The following is a 21,360-nucleotide window of genomic DNA, read 5'->3' on the forward strand; positions in this document are numbered from 1 at the left end:
TCCAGAGACTTGAGCCCTGCACTGGGCTCTGTGCTGACAGTGCACAGCCTGCTTGGGATTCTCTCTCTCTGCCTCTCCCGGGCTTGCACTCTCCCTCCCACAAAATAAACATTTAAAATTAAAAAAAAAAAAAAAGATGTTATCTCTTGGAAAAAAAAAAAAAATTCATCAATCTACACTCTTCTGTATGTTGCATGTTTTACTTGATGGTACATCCTGGGGACCTTCCATACCAGGACATTTTTTTTTTTTTTTTTTTTTTTTTTTAATTTTTTTTTCAACGTTTTTTATTTATTTTTGGGACAGAGAGAGACAGAGCATGAACGGGGGAGGGGCAGAGAGAGAGGGAGACACAGAATCGGAAACAGGCTCCAGGCTCCGAGCCATCAGCCCAGAGCCTGACGCGGGGCTCGAACTCACGGACCGCGAGATCGTGACCTGGCTGAAGTCGGACGCTTAACCGACTGCGCCACCCAGGCGCCCCACCAGGACATTCTTTTAAGTGACATATCATATCCTACTGTTTCAATGTGCCCCACCTTAGTTAACACCAGCTAACTAAACTCCAGTTCGCGCGAGTCAACGAGACCTTGTGTTTTTCAGTACGGGCACTACGGAAATTTGGGGCCTGGTGATCTGTCCTGTGCACTACAGGATGCCTGGCAGCATCTCTGCCCTCTGCCCCCAGATGCTCCCTCCTCGGCTGCAACAATTGAAGCCATCTCCAGATATTGTCAAGTGACCCCTAGAGGGGGCACACCATCCCCAGCTGAGACCCCCTAACTTAGCCACTTCTTTTTTTTTAATTTATTTTTTAATGTGTATTTTTGAGAGAGAGAGAGCAAGCAGGAGAGGGGCAGAGAGAGAGGGAGACACAGAATCTGAAGCAGGCTCCGGGCTCTGAGCTGTCCGCACAGAGCCTGACATGGGGCTCGAACCCACGAACCGTGAGATCATGACCTGAGCTGAAGTCGGACTGAGCCACCCAGGCACCCCTAACTTAACCACTTCTTTAAGGACAAAGTGTAAAGGTTGTTTACTGGTTTTTGTTTTTGGGTGTTTTGTTTTTTTTTTTGCGTTTCTAAATAACACAACATAAATTGATGCATTAAGTTACCAATTAAATAGCAACACGAAAAGGCTGCAGTGAACATTCTTGCACTGAAATCTTGGTGTATGTGAGCCGTTCGCCTACAGCAAACTCCTAGCATTAAAATTGCTGGGCCAATGGACTTCAAGCTGTATTACAAGCTGTAATCATCAAGACACTATGGTACTGGCACAAAAACAGACACTCAGATCAATGGAACAGAATAGAGAACCCAGAAATGGACCCATAAACGTATGGCCAGCTAATCTTTGACAAAGCAGGAAAGAATATCCAATGGAATAAAGACAGTCTCTTCAGCAAGTGGTGCTGGGAAAACTGGACAGCGACATGCAGAAGAATGAACCTGGACCACTTTCTTACACCATACACAAAAATAAACTCAAAATGGATGAAAGACCTCAAAGACAGGAAGCCATCAAAATCCTCAAGGAGAAAGCAGGCAAAAACCTCTTTAACCTCAGCTGCAGCAACTTCTTACTCAACACGTCTCCAGAGGCAAGGGAAACAAAAGCAAAAATGAACTACTGGTACCTCATCAAAATAAAAAGCTTCTGCACAGCGAAGGAAACAATCAGCAAAACTAAAAGGCAACTGACAGATTGGGAGAAGATATTTGCAAATGACCTATCAGATAAAGGGTTAGTATCCAAAATCTATAAAGAACTTATCAAACTCAACACCCAAAAAACAAATAATCCAGTGAAGAAATGGGCAAAAGACATGAATAGACACTTCTCCAAAGACATCCAGATGGCCAACCGACACATGAAAAAATGCTCAACATCACTCATCATCAGGGAAATACAAATCAAAACCACAATGAGATACCACCTCACACCTGTCAGAATGGCTAACATTAACGACTCAGGCAACAACAGATGTTGGCAAGGATGTGGAGAGGATCTCTTCTGCGTTGTTGGTGGCAATGCAAGCTGGTGCAGCCACTCTGGAAAACAGTATGGAGGTTCCTCAAAAAAATAAAAGTAGAACTACCCTACGACCCAGCAAGTGCACTACTAGGCATTTATACAAGGGATACAGGTGTGCTGTTTCGAAGGGACACGTGCACCCCCACGTTTATAGCAGCACTATCGACAATAGCCAAAGGATGGAAAGAGCCCAAATGTCCATCGATGGATGAATGGATAAAGATGTGCTATATATACACAATGGAGTATTACTCAGCAATCAAAAAGAATGAAATCTTGCCATTGGCAACTACGTGGATGGAACTGGAGGGTATTATGCTAAGTGAAATTAGTCAGTCAGAGAAAGACAAAAATCCTAGGACTTCGCTCATATGAGGACTTAAAGAGACAAAACAGATGAACACAAGGGAAGGGAAGCAACAATAACATAAAACCAGGGAGGGGGTACAAAACAGAAGAGCCTCTTAAATACAGAGAACAACAGAGGGTTCCTGGAGGGGCTGTGGGAGGGGGGATGGGCTCAATGGGGGAGGGGCACGAAGGAACCTACTCCTGAAATCACTGTTGCACTGTATACTAACGTGGACGTAAATTTAAGAAAAGAAAAAAAAAAAAAATTGCTGGGCCAAATGTATGTGGCTTCTTAATTTTGATGGACACTTCCAAACTGCCCTCCAAAAGGCTGCACTGCACACTTCTACCGACAGCCTGCCAAAGTATTATCGAACTTTTAAAATGTTTGCAAAACGTAATCTTCCAGATTGGACCTGTAGTTCTTCAACTCTGAGTGAACTCAAGTATCTTTTTACTGGCTCATATGAGTTCTTTTCCTTAAAAGACCTCCTAACCTTTTGTCCATTTTCCTTTCAGGTCACAGGTCCCAATACCAACCTATTTATTTGTAAGTTAAAGAGACCTGCCTGTTCTTTGGTGATGAATGTCTGTCATCTCTTGACTTTATGACATCTGTCGTCCTACAGAAGGTTTTAACTGCTGTGCAGTCAATTAATCCATGTTCTTCCTTACGGCCACCAAGTTCTGCAACAGCTTGGAGGGCAGTGTTTCATACTAATATGATAAGTAAATTCACCCCATGCTTCCTCCTGTAACTTTCATAGTCTCGTTTTTTAAAGCTTTCGGTACATCTGAAATTTATCTTGCTGTAAGGAGTAAGGCAGGAATCCATCTTTCTTTCTTCTGCAGAAAAGCTCACCGATTGTCCCATTATTATGTATAGAAAAATCTCTCTTCTCATTGATGTGGACCACCCCCATGACACTAAAGTAAATGCCGATATAAATTTGAGTTTATTTCTGGATTCTATCGTATTCCATCAATCTGTCCACAACTTTGCTTGAACCAAACTGTTTTAAATGCTATAGCTTCAATCAGGTTTCAGTATCTTGTAGACAGAGGTCTATTCTTGCAGGATATTCCCCATTGTTACACCATCCCCTCTCGTGATGAACTTATTCTTCTGTAAGAATTGGTATCTTTACTTTCCAAAAATATATGGCTTTCCATTTATGTTAAGTATTCTTTTAAGAATCCCTCACTGGAATTTAACATTTCCTTTATACAGAACCTATAAAACTTTCATTAGAGTATCTATAAAGCCTCCCTTCACACACACACACACACACACACACACACACACATAATGTTCATCAGAATATCTAGAGGCAGGTTTTCTTTCTGGCTTAAGCACAAATCTTTTCTTCCACTGTATTTTGTTTTTGTTCATAGACAGGGAAAAAGTGACTATTTTTTATGGCATTAGTTTTGCAAAAAGACACCTAACGTTTACTTATTTACGGTTTTTAATTTTTTTAGGTTTACTTATTTTTTGAGAGAAAGAGAGAAAGAGCAAGCCGGGGAGGGGCAGAGAGAAGGAGAGAGAGAATCCCAAGTGTAGGCTCTGCACTGTTAGCACAGAGCCCAACCTCACGAACTGTGAGATCACGACCGGAGCCGAAATTGAGAGTCGGATTCTTAACCGACGGAGCCACCCAGGTGCCCCATCACGTTTACTTATTAAGTAAAGCATGATTCTCTGCATGTTTGATATTGAAAGGATTCTGACTCTAAGTTACCCGATAATTCAGAGAGTCTAGTGCGACCCAAATACTGACTGCAGAGATGAACTTGGATGAGCTTAATTTTTAAGAATCGGTAAATACAGGGGCGCCTGGGTGGCGCAGTCGGTTAAGCGTCCGACTTCGGCCAGGTCACGATCTCGCGGTCCGTGGGTTCGAGCCCCGCGTCGGGCTCTGGGCTGATGGCTCGGAGCCTGGAGCCTGTTTCCGATTCTGTGTCTCCCTCTCTCTCTGCCCCTCCCCCGTTCATGCTCTGTCTCTCTCTGTCCCAAAAATAAATAAAAAACGTTGAAAAAAAAAAATTAAAAAAAAGAATCGGTAAATACAGACTATCAAAACAGAGGAACCCTTCGAGAGAAAAAAAAAGGGCAAAGATATATATGGTTGGGCACTTTGTAAAAGAAGATGAATTACAAATGTGATTGGCCCCACCAATGATTTAAAATATAAATTAGGATGAGGTGCCATTTTCTCCTGTCACGTTGACACAGGTGAACACCCGGGGTTCACAGAAGCGGGCATTTCCATACGTTGCTGAAGACAGTGTAAACCAGCAATATGCTTCCGAGGGCAACTGACATTCCGTATCAAAGCCTTGAAAGTGCCCGTGCGTGCGCCTGTGTGATATCTGTCTGAAGCAAGGGTTGGCAAACTGTGGCCCGCAGGTCAAATATTGCCCATGGCCTGCTTTTGCGTGACCTGAAAGCTAAGAGTGGTTTTCCATTTCTGAAGGGTCATTTAAAATAAAGAAATGTGGTCCAGATACCATAGGGCCCCCAAAGCCTAAACTCTGTGACCTCTATGGAAAAAAATCAGACCTCTGGTCTCAAGGAATGCTGACCGCATTATTATTAATGGCGAAGTCTGGAAACAACTCCCAGGTCCCACCTTTGGGGATTGGGGGAGTACATATCACAGTGCGTCCAGAGTAAGTCACGTGCAACGTGAACGACGACGCTGGTGGTGTAGGATGCAGAATATTCTACACCACGCCCCCTCCCGATGAACTTACTCTTTTACAAGAATTAGTATCTTTACTTTCTAAAAACGTGTGGCTTTCCATTTATGTAAGTGTTCTTTTCAATCCCTCCCTGGCTTGCTCTCTCTTTCTCTCAAAAAGTAAATAAACATAAAAGAAATTGAAAATAGTAATTAAGTAAACATTAGATGCCTTTTTGCAAATCTAGTGACATAAAAAACAGTCACTTTCTGTCCTCTCTAGGACCAAAAACAAAATGCTGCAGGATATTCAGCATTCAAAAATATTGTTGATATACTGTGAAGTTTGAAAATAGTTTCTACTGTAGGAATGCTTTTTAAGCTAGAAGACGGTGATCATTGTTTATATACTAAGAAAAAACTGTCTAAGATCAACTCAGAATTTATTAGTGGTTCTCACTGAGATACAGGGATATGTGGGGGGGGGGGGGGGGACATGTGGGTGTGTAGGAAGTTGTCCTGCTTTGCCTGGGACAGTCAGTAATTACACCCGCAGGAAGTACCCCTGCGTCCTGGCTCCCTATCTAGTGAGCATTCCTCTCACCCTCAACTTGATTAAAGAACATTTTATTTACCTTTTTTTTTTTTAATGTTTATTTTTGCGAGAGAGAGACAGAGACACAGCATAAGCAGGGGAGGGGCAGAGAGAGAGGGAGACACAGAATCCGAAGCAGGCTCCAGGCTCCGAGCTGTCAGCCTAGAGCCTGACGCGGGGCTCGAACTCACAAACCACAAGATTATGACCTGAGCTGAAGTCAGATGCTTAACCGACTGAGCCACCCAGGCGCCCCTTGAACTTTTTTAATGTTTATTTTGTTTCTGAGAGAGAGAGAGACAGACAGAGCATGAACGGGGGAGGGGCAGAGAGAGAGGGAGACACAGAATCGGAAGCAGCCTCCAGGCTCTGAGCCGTCAGCCCAGAGGCCGACGCGGGGCTCGAACTCACGGACCGCAAGATCGTGACCTGGGCCGAAGTCGGACGCCCAACCGATGGAGCCACCCAGGCGCCCCAAAAGAACGTTTTATAGGTTCATCCCAGTTCTAAGTAATTTTACCTTATTTAGCTACTTAAAAAAAGTCTTCTACTGTAAACTTTTGTGACTTCCATAAAGGAGGGAATCTGAAGAGTTCTCTGCTGTGTAAACCCAGAATCTAACACTACGGCCTGCAGGCCAAAAGCGGCTGGCAGCCCGTTTTTGTCAGTCAAGTTTTTCTGGCGCACAGCCATGCCTATTTGCGTACCTATCGTCGAGGGCGGTCTCTGTGTTGCCACAGCGGGTTGGGCAGTCATAACAGGGACCGTATGGATCACAAAGCCCTGAGTGTTTACCAGCTCATCCTTTTCAGACGTTTTCACCAGAGAATGTCTCCCACGTAACCAGGGGATGAAACTGGTCTTTCTCGGTCTCTGTTTCCTGACCCTGTCAATGCCCGAGATCGGAAGCTCTCAATTTGACCCCAATGCCTTCCAGTTCAAGTCCTCAACTGGTCCTTAAGTCCCCATGCAGCACAGCGTCCTGGAATCCTCACCCCCATCCCCTGCTCTCCCAGGGGCTCCTTCCCCTCGTCACGTTGTCGGCACCTACCTCCGTGACGTTGAACGGGGCTCCCCGCAGCCTCACGGTGTGGGGGGTGGTGGGTTCCTTCTGGGTTGCTGGTTTGTCTGCCTGAACGACGGCAAGAACAGAAAGGGCCACAGTGACTTCCTTGCCACAGCTGCAGGAGGTGGCCCTTCCAGACGCCTCGGCAAGGACTCAGAGGCACGTGCTGCCAGCGCGAGCCGCGGGACGCTGACAAGCATCACGCCGGCCGTGGAGGTGCCGTGTGGCTGGCGTGGAGGTGAGGGCGTGCTAACAGGGGCTCCAGGCCACAAGGAGGGGCAGAGGGCCCGGGATGGAGCCTTGAGGTACCGCGACAGTCGCTACCATTGACTGGGCTTGCTCTGTGCCCAACACTGTCCGAGGCACTTTGCAAACGCGGCTGGCCTGCTGAATCTTCAAAACAACCTTAGACGATTGTGGGTTCGGGATCTTCTTTATAATGCCGGAACCCAAACCGCCCAGAAAAAAGGTAGGTTTTCTATAATCTCTTTGGCAACGAAACTTGCCCTGACTTGAAGTCACCTGCCAGGACAACCTGCCCTCAGCTGATGCGAGGCAACCTACAGGCGACCCTTACCCTGAGGGCAGGAGTGGTCCTTTGTGGTTTCACTGCAGAAACAGAAGTATGCGATGACGGACCAGACCCCACTGCGGGTGCCACACCGCCAGGGGGATCTTCCTGATCTCTGAAACTTCCAGGGCCAGCAGGTGCACCGGCACAGGGGTTTGGGAAACCGGACACAGAGGCCACTGCTATGCTGAGTGTCATCTCAGGCGAGGAGAAGCACCCTCACCCCGGGTCCCACAGCTACTCTGTGTCGGGGCTGAGATCTGAACGCACAGCTCTAGGAACTCGACATTAGTCCCGAATATACATTTTTAGGAGAAAAGGACGGAGTGTGCAATCGGAAGGGGCCGAAAATGAAGGACGGAGAAGGATGAAGAAAGAAAAAGAGAGAGGACATGTGGCACCTTGAAGGGAGCTGGCTGGGGTATAGGGAGGTGAGGGCATGGAGCCCAAACACGACCCACCGGGTCCCTAAGCAGAGAGAACGCCCTGGTGGGGGACAAGGCGGCCGTCCCTGAAGGTCGCACCCACGTTTATAATGTAGACTTCAGAGCCCAGCAGTCGTGACCCCACGACTTCCCAGCCGTGACCTTGGGCAAGTCGCTTCCCTCCTCTGGGCCTCGGTTTCCTCACCTACAAAATGGGACAGGAATCCCCGCACGCCCCCGCTCGCCAGAAGGCTGTCCTAAGAGTCCACGACGAACGACAAAGCGCGTGTTGTACCCAGCATGTAGTAAGCACTCAATTAATCCCATCGGTATTGCCGACCGTGGGCTCACACCCGCCTATCCTGCTACGCAACATAAAGTATCACCTGCTCCTACCTCTCAACCGGCTCATTAACACCCCTTGGCTCCGGAAGGCAGGTGGCCTCTCCACGTTGCCACAGAAAATAAACTCGGAGGGGAGAAGTGCTTGCTCTAGGTCCCACGGTGAGCAAGTGGCAGGGCTGAGCCGCAGAGCGGTCTTTCCTTTATGATACCCGCCGCCAGCCAAGGGGCCGCAGCGAGCATGGGCGAGGACGAGGGCACACGTCCCCTCCCCGTCCTCCCTCTGCCTCCCGAGCGCCCGCGCACGTCCTCACGCACACACCTCAGCGCCGGCCGCCCCCGGCCTCTTGTCCCTGGACGGCGCGTCCTGCTCCGGGCCAGCCGCGCGCCCCGCTCCGTCTTGCCGGACGGCCTCGCTCCCGTCCGCACAGCTGACAGCTTCGTCTTCGCTCCCCTCCTCCTCCGAGGATGACAGCGACTCGGACGTGACCATCTTGGATTTCAGGTAGTCCATGTCCGACAGTTCCTGCTGCACGGCCGCCCTGGGTTCGCGGCCACCCTCCTCTGCGAAAAGCAGGGGGGGCAGTGAGCGGAGCAGGGGCGGGGGCGGCAGAGGGCCACCGGGGGCAGCCCCGGCGGGTCCTCTGACACGTGACGTTAACCGGGGCGAACTGCGGGGGGTTCCGGTATCTCACGGGCCACGGCTGGTCGGGAGCCACGCGACTTCCCGGGCCGGCCCTGCCCTCGTCAGCCTGCTCTTTCGACTACGGCCTGCGGGACTCTTCTGAGAGCACGGACAGGACCGTCACTCCCGGAGTGGCCTCCAGATGCTCCCGGGACACCCACCCTCTTCCTCGGGCCCACGTGAGCTGCCCGGCTTCTCCCCGGCAGCCACCCCAAACCACGCGGGGTCCCCTCGAGCTCCTGCACTTCCCTCTGCCCTGTGCCCTGGCCACCCTCTGCCAGCGACCCGCTTCCCGCGCCTCCCCTGCTGTACCCCACCAGCTCCCAGCGAGTCTTCTGGACTCCAGTGTTGCCAGAAGCTTTACCAGGCCTGAAATTCACATGGAAGTCATTCTCCCGCCTCAAAGCAAAATCGACGCCCGACCCACGACCACAGCAACTGCCACTCTGGATGGCGATTGCTCCTGCTCGCATCCCTCCCCCGCGACGTGGCCGTGGGCCCCTGCTGAGGACAGAGGTGCCCTCCCTCACCGCCTTCAGGCCTCCGCTCTACGGTCCCCTCCTCAAGAGGCCTTCCCCGGGAGCTCTCCTCCCCCCTTTCCTGCTTTCTCTCTGTGGCGCCTGTCTTTAGGCACGTCGTCAACACTGAACTTCATCTCCTGTGGTTTCTCTCCCCATCACTGGAATGGAGGCTCCACGCGAGCAGGATTCTTCTGTCTTTTGCTCACTGCTATGTCCTGAATGCCCGGCATTCAGCGGGTGCCCCATAAATATTTGACTGACTGTGACCAGGCCCGGTCAGGGCATCTTGGGTGGGATAACCACCCCCACTTGAGGACAGCGTCTCTCACAGTCGTCTCCTGTGTCTGGCACTGAGGGGCCCAAGGTCACACCCCTGCTGGTCTGGACACACGCAGGGGCACGCGCTCCGGCAGGGAGGGTGCACGCGGATGCCCTTACCTTCCGGGTCCTCCCCAGGCCCCTCCTCATCACTCTCCTGCCCCGAGTCGGAGTCGAAGTTCAGGTAGTCACTGGCAGGCCTGCCCTTCCCTTTCGAGGGCTCGGCGTCCAGGGCATCGTTCGCCCAAGTGGCTGTCTGTGTCCGCTTCTGATGAACCGACAGGAACTCCCGGAACTCGGCGTCTTTCTTCAGCTGGTGGCACCGGGGCCGGGGACAAAGGGGGACAGGCAGAGAAGGCTCAGCTAGGGCTCACCCGCCTGCCTCCCTGGAGGATGAGGGCATCCGCCGAGCTCACGTCCCTGGTCTCCTGAGGACCCTGGGGGCAGTTGGTGGTACCCTTTACCAGACTAGAGGACTACGGAGCCACAGACACATGGCAAGGAAGACGAGGCCCACCTCTGCCTGCCAGGCTGCCTCACCCCCTCTGAGCCTGCCGCAGCCCTCCCAGCACCACCCAGGGCACCCACGCTCTCGGCCAACGGGACACACTCACCTTCTCCAGCTCACTCGCTACCTTTTTCGTCTTGTCATCCTGCAAACAGAAGTCGCAGACGGTGAGGGTCACAGATGAGGGGGAAGGGGGGACAGAACGCATTGCCCGGGGAGCACCCGCCTTCAGGAACCACCCGAGGGGGGTGTCTGGCCATTCCCGCTCACACCGCCCAGCCCATGCAGGGGCCACCACCTTGCTGACATCGGGGATGCGGGTGGGAGTGACCTTCTACGCACTTTCTTAGGTTCCGTCGAGACGGAGTCTTGGCCTTTTGAGGGATTCTTAGACTGGCTTGTTTTCTGGGCATGCTTGCTCCAGGCCCGGGGCTTTGTCGGGTCCCCAAACGACTTGCAGAACTCCACCTGCGTGGGAGAGAGAGGGTGATGGGGACACTGCCACCCGCCCAGCACGGGCGCTCCCCTTTGGCACCTGGGAGCCGGGCCTTTTCACAAAGGTGGCTGTCACTTGCTGGCTGAGTCGGCTGAAGCAAATCACAACCGATCCTTGAACCACAACCCCCGAGTTCCTGTCTCCACTCCTGTCCCGATCACCCAGGTCGAAGGTCGCAGCCACTTAACCTTTCCGATGTTCAAAGTGGGGAGGGTGGGGGTCGCTCCCACCTGCAGAGGGCTCAGACTGCCTGGCGCGTGGAACTTGTGGGTGAGTGCAATGATTCTGATGACTTTAGCGAGGACGGGCAAAGGCCGGCAGGGACTACAGATGCCCCTGGGACAATACGAGTTGGAACCGTGCGGGTCCGCTTGTATGCAGATTTTTTTTTTTTTTTTTTTTTGCTATATACAGTACAGCATCGTGAATGTCTTTTCTCTCATGATTTCCTTAATGTGTTTGGTTTTTTTTTTAGCTTATTTTATCGTAAGATTACAGCACAGAACACATATAACATGCAAAATACACGTTGACTGTTATCAGTAGGGCTCCTGGTCAACAGTAGGCTATTAGTAGTTAGATTTGGGGGGGAGTTGAAAGTTCTGCACGGATTTTTAATTGCGCAGGGGGTCGGCTCTGGAGCCCGAGTTCTTAGCCACCCAGCCCCCAGGGTGGCTGACGCAGGGGGTCGAGGCTAAGCTAGCGGCTTCCCGGATCACTGTAATGACCGTGGGGCAAGCTCAGCTGGCCCCAGAGGACAGCTCTGGGGTGACGAGACAGGGGGGCGACCGCTCGGAAGCCCGGAAGTGCTTGGTGTCCAGCCTGAGCCGAGAGCCACGCTTTCTGCCACACTCAGGAGTGCCGGGTGGCCACCTCTGCCCCCTGGGGACAGACTACCATCCTGACACACCCCTTTGTAGGGATTTTCAAAATAGTTCTGTTTCTGTAGCAGTGACATGTGTTCAACGTATGAAACTTAAATCAACAGAGGAAAGTACAAGTGGAAAAAAAAAAAGAACCAAACAAACAAAAACCCGTTTTTACCCTAACCCTTATCACCCGGAGGGAGAAATTAACGTTTTGGTAAAAATCCTTCCACGTGGCTCTCTTCACATCACACACTTGTAGACTGAAAAATACGAATTGTCTGAATGGGATCGCACGATACACACTTGTCCAACATCTGGTTTTCTCTTCTCACCAGAGCGTTAAGGGTGTTTTACCAACTCATTAGATGTACGTGAGTGACATGGGCAGGACCTCCTCCTCCAGGAAGCTCTCCTGACCCCTTCCCAGGCCAGGACCCGGGCCCCCTGGCGCTTCCCCGTCACAGCGCTGACAACACGGACTGAAAGCGGCCTATTCACCCATGAGGACGGGGCCAGGGGCACGATGTTTCTCTAAACCCCCAGCATCGGGTGGGCGCTCCCCGCCCCCACGCTGAGTCCCACCCCGCCCCCACGCTGAGTCGGAAACTGCGGAGAAAGCTCTCCAGGGGATTCGTACGCAGGAAGTTTGAGCACCGGTGAGGTGGACCGGGGCAGCATGGTCTGGGAGCAGCCAGGCTCCGGACAGGAGCGGAGAGGGGAAGGTCAAGGGGGGTCAGGTTCGACGGGCAGGCGGAAGTGGACTCACCACGATCCGGGACGTGTCGATAAAACTCCTGTTGAAATGGTTCAGTGCCGATCGGGCCTCTTCCTCTGACTTGAAGCCGATGAAGCCAAACTTACGGAACTTGCCGTCTTTGGTGAACTTCAGGCTGCAGTCGGTCAGGGCGCCAAAGGAGGCAAACAGCTGCCTGAAACGCTCCTCCTTCATCTGGGACGGAAGGGGCGCAGTGAGGGAGGAGCAGGGGAGTCCTCAGAGCCAAGGGGGCAAAACCGGGCTGGAAACCCCGAGGCCCTGGGATTCCCTGTTAGGATAAGGAGAGCGAACACATCGGGAGGTCAGCCCTGTGGCCACTCCACAGCCAACACCTGATAAAGATAAATGTCAGGATAAATGCGTGAACAAATGAACATGGTATAGGTACATGTGTTTGCTCATTGTGGTGGAGGGTCGATGTCCACATCCTAATCCCTGGGCCCCGTGAGTATATGACTGCTGATGGCAAAGGCATTTCACAGATGTGATTACATTAAGGATCCTGAGACGGGGAAGTTCTCCTGGATTATCCGGGTGGATCTGAGGTCCATGTTCCACGATACGAGAGAGACAGGAGGGTCAGGGCCGGAAAAGGTGATGGGATGTTGGAGACAGAAAGAGACTGCACGATGCCATGCTGTTGGCTTTGACCATTCAGGAGGTGGCCAGAAGCCCAGGAGAGCAGGCAGCCTGGAGAAGCTTAAAAAAGGCAAGGAAACAGATTCTCCCCGGGAGTCTCCAAAAGGAACGCGGCCCTACCAACACCTTCATTTTAGGATTTCAGCACCGGGGTGGCTCAGCCGGTCAGGTGTCCGACTTTGGCTCAGGCCATGATCTCACGGTTCACGGGTTCGAGCCTCACGACAGGCTCTGCACTGGTGTTGTGGAGCCTGCTTGGGATTCTCTCCTTCTCTCTTCCTCTTTCTCTGCCTCTCCCCCACATGCACCCACTCTCTCAAAACTAACTAATAATAAGATTTAAAAGAAACAACAAGGTGCTCTGCCCTCCAAAACTGTAAGATTACCAATGTGTGTTGTCTAAGCCACTTTGTTTGTGGCAATTTCTTGTAATAGCAATAGAAAACTAATTCATTAATGTTCTTAGGATTTGGTCACGGGGCCCACACTATGGAAACTGGCTCCTGGCCCCCATCCTCACTCCAGCCAGGCTACCCATCCAATTCAGTGAGTTTTTTTATTTTATTTATTTATTTATTTATTTATTTATTTATTTATTAAATGTTTATTTATTTTTGACAGAGAGAGAGACAACGCATGAGCAGGGAAGGGGCAGAGAGAGAGGGAGGCAGAATCTGAAGCAGGCTCCAGGCTCCGAGCTGTCAGCACAGAGCCCGACGCGGGGCTCGAACCCACAGACTGAGAGATCATGACCTGAGCTGAAGTCGGACGCTTAACCGACTGAGCCACCCAGGTGCCCCGCAGTGTGTTTTTTAAGCAGTGACTGGGAGAACTGTGTGTATGCAGTACTGGGGACACCAAAAACCCCCTAAATAGCCAATACAAGGTCTAAAATTAAAAAGACTGGAGACCTTGGCAGCCCAGTACGAAGGAAAAACACATTTTCTGAGGCAGGTTCTTAACAACTCTGTAATCATTAAAATCTCGTATCACCCTATGAGTTAGGGATTATTATCCACGTTTTTAGAGAGGAGAAAACGAAGCTCGTGGAGGACCAACGGTCTACCCAAGGTCTACAGGATCGAGGTCTGTGACTCAGCTCAGATACATAAAAGGCAGTGAAATTCATCACCCCCACTACCTGGGAAGAGCCACGCCCAAGTCTGACCCCACCATTCCTCTGTCCAAAACCTCTTGACGACTTTCGGGCGCCAAAGGCTCATGGAGAAGCCGCTAAGGTAAAACACGCGATTCTCCACGACCCGGCCTGACCCACCCCTGCAGTACCACCTCTTGCCAAACTTCTCGAAGCCCTCCCCGACTCCCACCTCTGAGGTTTTACTGGTCGTCTCCTGTGGGTGCAATCTTCCCAAAAGGCCCCGGCTAACCCCTCATTCTCAATTCAGTCATCTCCCCCAGGAGGCCTCTCCCGGACTCCTCAGGTGGGTCAGGTAACCAAGCCGCCTGTGCTCACACAGCACGGGGTCCTACTTCGATCCCTGACCTTATGTCACAGTGATCTGGCTCCTGATCTCCTCTGCTAGACTGCTCGTGCTCTAAGGGAGGGGAGGAGGGGGAGCTGAATTTTATCTCCCACTATCTACAATGTCAGCAACATAACAAGTACTCACTACTAAATACAATACGTGTTGGGAAAGAGTTAAGAAAAGTGTATGCTATCGTGCAAAGAGAGGCAGTACGGTGAAGGGGTCAGGAATGCACATTTCTAGAAGCAGACTGCTCAATTCAATCCCTGCTCTTTGAATTACCAGCTGTGTGCGACCTCAGGGAAATCCCTCTCCTTTGCTGTAGTTCGGTTGCTTCACCTTTAAAATGGGCGTAATAACGGAAGCTACCTTGTAGGGCTCTGCTGAGGAATAAATGAGTTACTTTACCGAAAGCCACTGGTGCAGCGCCTGGGACGCAGCGAGCTCTCCAAATGTCACCTACTGCTACTATTGGTTTTCGCGAATTCTTTCATTCATCAGACAAGACAAGCAAGGGTAAGAGAGTCAGTCCAACGAGAGAAGAAGCCCAATGAGACGGAAGTTGGGAGGGTAGCTATGCTAAAGTCCTCATCCATCACCGTGAGGCACCAAGAGACACTGCCTAAAGCAGATGGATGCATCAACGTGTATTCTGAAGGTTTACTCCTTAGGGTAAACAATGGAAGAATTAAAAATAATATAACAGACAGTTAGGGAAAAACACATGATCAAAATTCCTCATCTTGCTTAGGGGAGGGTCAGCAGACAGTCACTGAGGTAAACAGACCACGAAATGGAGGACAGAGCACGCTATTTACACATGAAGAAACACCAATGAGGAGTCCCAAAAACAAACCACTGAAGATGATTCCTCCTGGACAGAAAGACGGAGGCAGGATGGAGCAAAAGATTTTGCTTCTCATTTCATACACCATTGCGCTGTTTGAATTTTTTTTTTGTAGTGTTTGAATTCTTAAAATCCTGTCATAGGTCCCCCACAACCGCTGGGGGGGGGGGGGAGGAGTTACTTACACACACACACACACACACACACACACAATAAAGCCGAAATGGCTTTGTGTTGTCACTCCTAAGGAGAGAACCTCCTGAGGAATTAGAGTTAAGAGTCCAGAAGACGTCTCATCCCATCCAAAGGGCACATTTTGTATCTTCGGAACGAGCTTACTAGCCACACCAGTGGTGTGGGGGCTCTTCATCCCCACAAAAGTTATAGCAAAATAGGTAAGGATGAACCCCTGGGGCACGCTGCCTCCAGGCATCTGACACCACCTACTTCCCGGCTATTTCTTCACTCATTCGTTCCACATGTTTTTACTGAATGTCTACCACGTGCCAGGTTCTGTGCTGGGCTCTTGAAACAGTGACAAGTGTGACTGGCTCACCCCTCTCTACTTACTGGATAAACGGTTGAAAGCCCTTCACACGCACTCAGTCTCCTTCAATGATGCCCACTGGCCCTAAAGTTGGGAGTCAGGATTGTAACGCAGGTCCTCAACCTAATACTCCCCATTTGCCTCTCCAACAGTTTCCCGAGTGGGAGATGAATACAAGTGCAGGGTCCGACCCAGTCACAAGTCAACAAAAAAACGTGATCGGACCAGAGGGGTTGTGGAAGAGAGTATTCAGCCCACGTGGGGTGTTGGCATCTCCGCCGGAAAAGTTGTCGGGATGGAAGTCAGGTACCCTCGGACCGGCTGTGGAACCTTGAGCGCTCGCTGTCCCCCTCTCCCAACTGTCAAATGGGGGATTTGCCACCGATCCTGCCCTTTTGGGTTTCGAATACGTCCTGAGTCCTGCCCCAGGGCCGAAGCCCCTCAATTCTCCCCAGCCACCTCCTTCCTAGCCCCCAACTGGCTGCTCCCAATTTCAGATTCTCAAGTCCAGGCCCCGCACTCACCCCATTCGGGAGGTTCTTCACGATCAGTCGCGACATGGCGCACGATCCCCACTGGGTTGCGATGCCAGCGCAGGTGGACAGCGTCTTTCACCAACAACTTTCACGCTCCCGCTCTGGGGGCCGCCATCTTTGGCGAGCCGGAACAAGATCACGTGTTTCAGACGTAAGCCCGCCCTCTCCGGAAGCAGGCGTGGCCGAACCGGAGCGACCCAAGGAAGTCACACCCCTCAAGGGGCGGGCCTGAGCGCTTGCATTCTGCGCATGCGCAGGCTGTTTTCGCCGGTAGAAACCCCGCGGCCCCGCAGGCGCCCGGGGGCGCTGGTTGGCTGGGGGTCTGCGTGTGGCGGGTTGGGCGCTTGAGTGCTGGTGAACACTCGGAAGTCGTTTTAGCCCCCTTCTGTATTTTCTTTTATTATTGAATCCTAAAACAGCCCGAAGAAGGAGGGGGGGCGGTAAGGATTAGGGATGCTTGCCTCCCATTCAGAGATAAGGAAACTGAGGTTCAGAAAGGCTGCCAGACACCATGAATCTATGAGAGCGTCACTTGTAAGTATTAGAACGTGTCCATTGGAAATAAACATCTCTGTTTTGCGGGCGAGTCCGCTGGGAACCCGATTAAGGCAGCTTGCTCAAAGTCACAGAGCTGTGACATATTAAGTAGTATTAAGTAGTCTTAAGAGCTAGGATTTTGAGGTTCGTTGGTTTCCTACAGGTGCTGTAACATTACCAGAAACGTGGTGACTTAACAGAAATGTATCCCTTCACAGTTCTGGAGGCAGGAGACCCCAAATCAAGGTGTGGGCAGGGCTGCACCCTCCTGGTAGTCTCTAGGGGAATATCCTTCCTTGCCTGGTCCAGCTCCCGGTGGCCCCAGGTGGCCCGTGACTTGTGACGGCATCCCTCCAGTCTCTGCCTCCTGTTGACAATGCCTTCTCCCCTGTGCATCTGTGTCAAATCCACTCCCCTCTCCTTTCTCTTACTGGGCTTAGAGCCCATCTCAAATCCAGGATGATCTCACGTCAAGATCCTTAACTTTCTATCTGCAAGGACCCTCTTCCAACTAAGGTCACATTGGTAGGTTCCAGAGTGTAGGGCATGGGAGTGTATCTCTTTGGGGGACACTATTCAACCCCCTTCATGAGGCTTTATTTGCTTTGTGTAGAGGGTTACTTGGAAGGTCGAATTTCGCCCTCTCTGCCTCTTGTAGTCCCTTCCAAGGAAAGCACACATACACATGTAAAAATGTACCCTCACACACGCCTAGAGTGGATGATTTAAGGGGTCACTTTATTCAGCAGATATTTATTGATATTCGTGAAAATGCTCTTTAATTAAATGACAATTAGGGGGTTGTTTTCTGCACACAGAGACCCTGGTCAGGAGGGGCTGAACCAGGCTTTATAAGGCAGCTCCAGGATATTAGCCTTTTATGAGAGGGCAAGTGTGGGTTGCCCCACCAAGTCCTGGCTTCATGTACTTTTATTTTATTATTTTCATGAACTGCCTTTATTAAAATGTGCAACTAAACGTAGCCTTCCCTAAAGAAATTCACAAATCAGAAGGTCTTTCAAAGGTATTAAAAGAAATGGAATGCTCTTTGCCAATCTGTGTGTCCCAATGCTGGACCAGGAAAATATGGTCGCCACATGTCCGGGTCGGAGGGACTGCTCCTGGGTTGTATTGCATATCCCCGTGCATTTAATAAACAGCCACGTTGTAACGTTATTATTAATCTTCTGTTCTCCTTCCTTGCCAGGTTGTCTCTTGCCTCCTTTTCTCTCCCAGCAAATATAATCTGGGGGCACCTGGGCCCCACCAGACCGGCCTCTCTGATCACACTCAAGAATTAACAATCAGGTAGGTCTAAGCCGGCTCTACCGGAAGCTGCCATCATGAGTGCGCTGGGGACTGTGGGAAGTTGTGTCTGGATCGTGAGGGAGTTACCTTCCCAGGGGGAAAAGGCTGCGAGAAGGACTTGGAAGGGTTTGGTAGAGGCAGGATAGAGAGAGGACAGGAGATTGGAGTCTTGATTTCCTCCACATGAAGAGTCTAATTATGAGAAGACATCAGATAAACCCCAAGTGGGGGACATCCAAAAACAAAATCCCTGATCAGGACTCCTCAAAATTGTCAAGAAGCCTGAGAAACTGTCCCGGCCAGGAGGAGCCTGAGGAGACAGGACAACTAAATGTAACATGGGATCCTGGGACAGAGAAAGAGAAAGGCTGAGGCCATCCAAACAAAGCATGCCCTTTAGCTAATAATATTGTATCGATTTTGGTTCCATTGTGACAAATGGACCATTGGGATGCTAACCCGCAGGGGAGCCTGGGTGCAGAGTGTGTAGGAACTCTAATAGTCTCACAACTTTTCTGTAAATCTAAAATGATTCTAAAAGAGTTTATTAAATCTTTTTTAAGGATATTTTGAAAATTAAAGGGATTTGAGAGGTCGGTATTCATAGATGTGGAATAATCGCTAAGGTGTGTTAGAAAGGGCAAAAAGCAAGGTGCAGAAGAGAGAAGTCTCTCTGCGCCTGCTTGCCTGATACTAACCTGCCCCACCATGAGAAGACCGACCTTTGGAAAGGGCTTCTATACGGTAAAATAACAACGGATGCCTCACATGCCTTCAGGCATGATCCTTTCTACTTAAGATGTCTCAACCCCCTTCCCAGGGGCCCTGCGAAACCCACCTTCCTTCTCAAAATGTCTTTTGGTAAATGACTTAGATTTTTAAGGATAGATCCAGCAACCATCACTCCTGTTTCCCCATCCAATCTGTTCTCCTTCCTACAGGAAACCACTGTCCAAAGTTCTCATCCATCTGTCTCTCCAGGGACAGCCAAGCCTGTGGTTGTCGCAACAGGAAAGGAGCCACATCAGTGGATGTGTGTGTGGCTCTGTTCCAATAAAACTTTATTGATGGACGCTGCCATTTGAATTTCCTATCGGTTTCATGGGTCCCCAAATAGTACTCGTCTTTTGATTTTTTTTTTTTTTTTTCAACCACTTAAAAATAGGAAAACCATTCTTGGCTGTGCGGTCATAGAGAAATGGGTGGCTGACCCAATTTGGCCCGGAACATAGTTTGCTGACCTGTACGTGGAGGCAACATGGGTAGAGAGCCTTTTCCTTTGAGCACCTTGCTTTTAGCCCTTTCTAATACACCTTAGCGATTATTCCACATCTATAAATACCGACCTGTCAAATCCTTTTACTTTTCAAAATATCCTTAAAAAAATTTAATAAACTCTTAATTTTAGGGTCATTTTAGATTGGCAGAAAAGTTGTGAGAATATTAAGAGTTCCCACGCACCCTGCACCCGGGTTCCCCTGCGGTTCGCGTGGGCGTTCGCGCGTAGGCGTGGTGCATTTGTCATAATCGAACGGATATTGATACATTATTAACTCAAGTCCGTGCTTTATTTGAATGCCCTCAGTTTCCCCCCCCCCCCCGCGGAGGTTCTTCTTTCCGTTCCAAGCGTTCCTCTGTTTCTTCCAACAGCAGCTTTTCTGGGGATCCTGACACCTCGTAGTCTAATGCAACCCAGCAAATATCTGAGTGACTCCCGTGCAGGCACTGGGGCTACAGCAGTTAACAAGACAAGCGCCGTCCCTGTGCTCATGGGGGATCCCACATCAGACAACGAATTCCAAGTGCAGTGAGCATTCTGAGAATTAGGGTGTGGTTCCCCAGGGGACTTGATTGAGGCTGGGGCTTCTAAGAATCCCCGCTGGCCACATACTGGCTGGGTGGCCCCCAGCAAAGTGCTGATCCCTGAGCCTGTTGTCTTTTCTATAAAATTGGGTAACGGCTGTCAACACCCACGTGTCCTCACCGGGCTCCCTGAGGATTAACATTCAGCCCACTTGACTTACCTCTCTCCGTATATTATCGTTATTACAAAACTAGTTGTAATCATCATGGCCCTTCACGCTGAGACTCTTCCCCCCAGATCCAGTCCGTAACCACAGTGCAATCATCAAATTCAGGAATGTTTAGCATTGATATAATACTTTTTTTTCTAACACCGCGTATTCAAATTTCAGCCAGCATCTCAACCACCATTTTGTCCCCTGGTCCGTGATTCAGCCCAAGATTACACGTGGCAATCCCTTGTCACGTCTCTTTAGCCTCCTTTAATCTGCCAAGATTTCATCAGTGTTTCTTCCCCTGTCGTTCCCCTGATGGTTCCGAAGGCTGCAGGCCAGTCATGTTATACACTGTCCCTCAGGGGAGGTCCAGCTGGCATTTCCCCACGACTGAATTGGGGTTATGCTGTCAATCTGTCGCAAAGCGGGTAATGGGAACGCTCGTCAGCAGGGTAAGGGCCGTCTGCCAGGCTCCTCTTCTGTAAAGGTTTTCCCTTTGTCATCTATAAATCACCCATGGGGTTTCTAGAAAATTTGACGGTATTTACAAAGGCTTAGTGGCAGTCGATTTTAGTTTGTACAGGGTTACACGAGTCCCAGACGACTGCCTTTCTATCCATTGACACACAGGGAAACTGAGGCCCCCAAAGGAGGAAACACTAGCTCAAGATCACAGGGTAGAAACCAAGGTCAGGTTCAAGCTGGGCTCCTCTGGCCCCTTCTCACCGGTGGCCATTCCCCGTAAGGGCGGCAAGGGAGGTGCTGGAGACCGTTACCCTATATGTCACCACCTGACAGTTTCAGTGTGGCCCTGGCCATTCACTGCCCATCACCCCAGAATCCCCTTCCCCAGAAAAGCAGCCCCCTATTCCCAGGAACCTGCAGAGGAACCTTGATGGATGCCGGAGGCCATGGTAACTTGAGACAGGAGACCAGGTGTGAGCCACACCTGTGTGGACATCGGGTAGCTCACCTGTGACCGGTGGCAGCTGAGGACCCCCCCATCCCCCTGCCTCTTGGCCCTGCTGGGAGCCCACCGTTGGAGATGTGGGGGGCCCTTCTTGCCCTTGGCGGTGAACCGTAAAGATTCACCTGGAGGCACATGGAAATCACAGATCATTCCTCACACAGACTGTGGCTGGGGGGAAACTGAACCCATTCTAAGAAGATATGCCCACGGGGGTCTTATCCCAGG

At 50.6% G+C, this 21,360-nt stretch overlaps 1 protein-coding gene and 1 long non-coding RNA gene across 3 annotated transcripts in view; one reads left to right on the forward strand and one right to left on the reverse strand.

The window, feature by feature from the left end:
- RBM19 (RNA binding motif protein 19) overlaps window positions 1–16,455 on the reverse strand; it is a 144,005-nt gene extending 127,550 nt beyond the window's left edge. For both annotated transcript variants that reach the window (XM_078435763.2, XM_078435764.2), the window contains exons 1-7: window positions 16,291–16,455; window positions 12,238–12,420; window positions 10,449–10,574; window positions 10,213–10,251; window positions 9,719–9,911; window positions 8,397–8,638; window positions 6,722–6,802 (exon numbers count right to left, since the gene is read on the reverse strand). In XM_078435763.2, the coding sequence (XP_078291889.2) occupies window positions 6,722–6,802; window positions 8,397–8,638; window positions 9,719–9,911; window positions 10,213–10,251; window positions 10,449–10,574; window positions 12,238–12,420; window positions 16,291–16,326 (900 nt within the window). In that variant the 5' untranslated portion in view covers window positions 16,327–16,455. The remainder of the gene's footprint in view (window positions 1–6,721; window positions 6,803–8,396; window positions 8,639–9,718; window positions 9,912–10,212; window positions 10,252–10,448; window positions 10,575–12,237; window positions 12,421–16,290) is intronic.
- Window positions 16,456–16,562: 107 nt separating this feature from the next.
- Window positions 16,563–19,227, forward strand: LOC132665393 (uncharacterized). Its single transcript, XR_009604111.3, has 3 exons — window positions 16,563–16,836; window positions 18,047–18,147; window positions 19,089–19,227. It is a non-coding gene; the product is annotated as an uncharacterized LOC132665393 (long non-coding RNA).
- Window positions 19,228–21,360: the final 2,133 nt, after the last annotated feature.

Source organism: Panthera onca, chromosome D3, assembly GCF_046562875.1.
Source record: "Panthera onca isolate mPanOnc1 chromosome D3, mPanOnc1 haplotype 2, whole genome shotgun sequence".
NCBI classification, from domain to species: Eukaryota; Metazoa; Chordata; class Mammalia; order Carnivora; family Felidae; genus Panthera; species Panthera onca.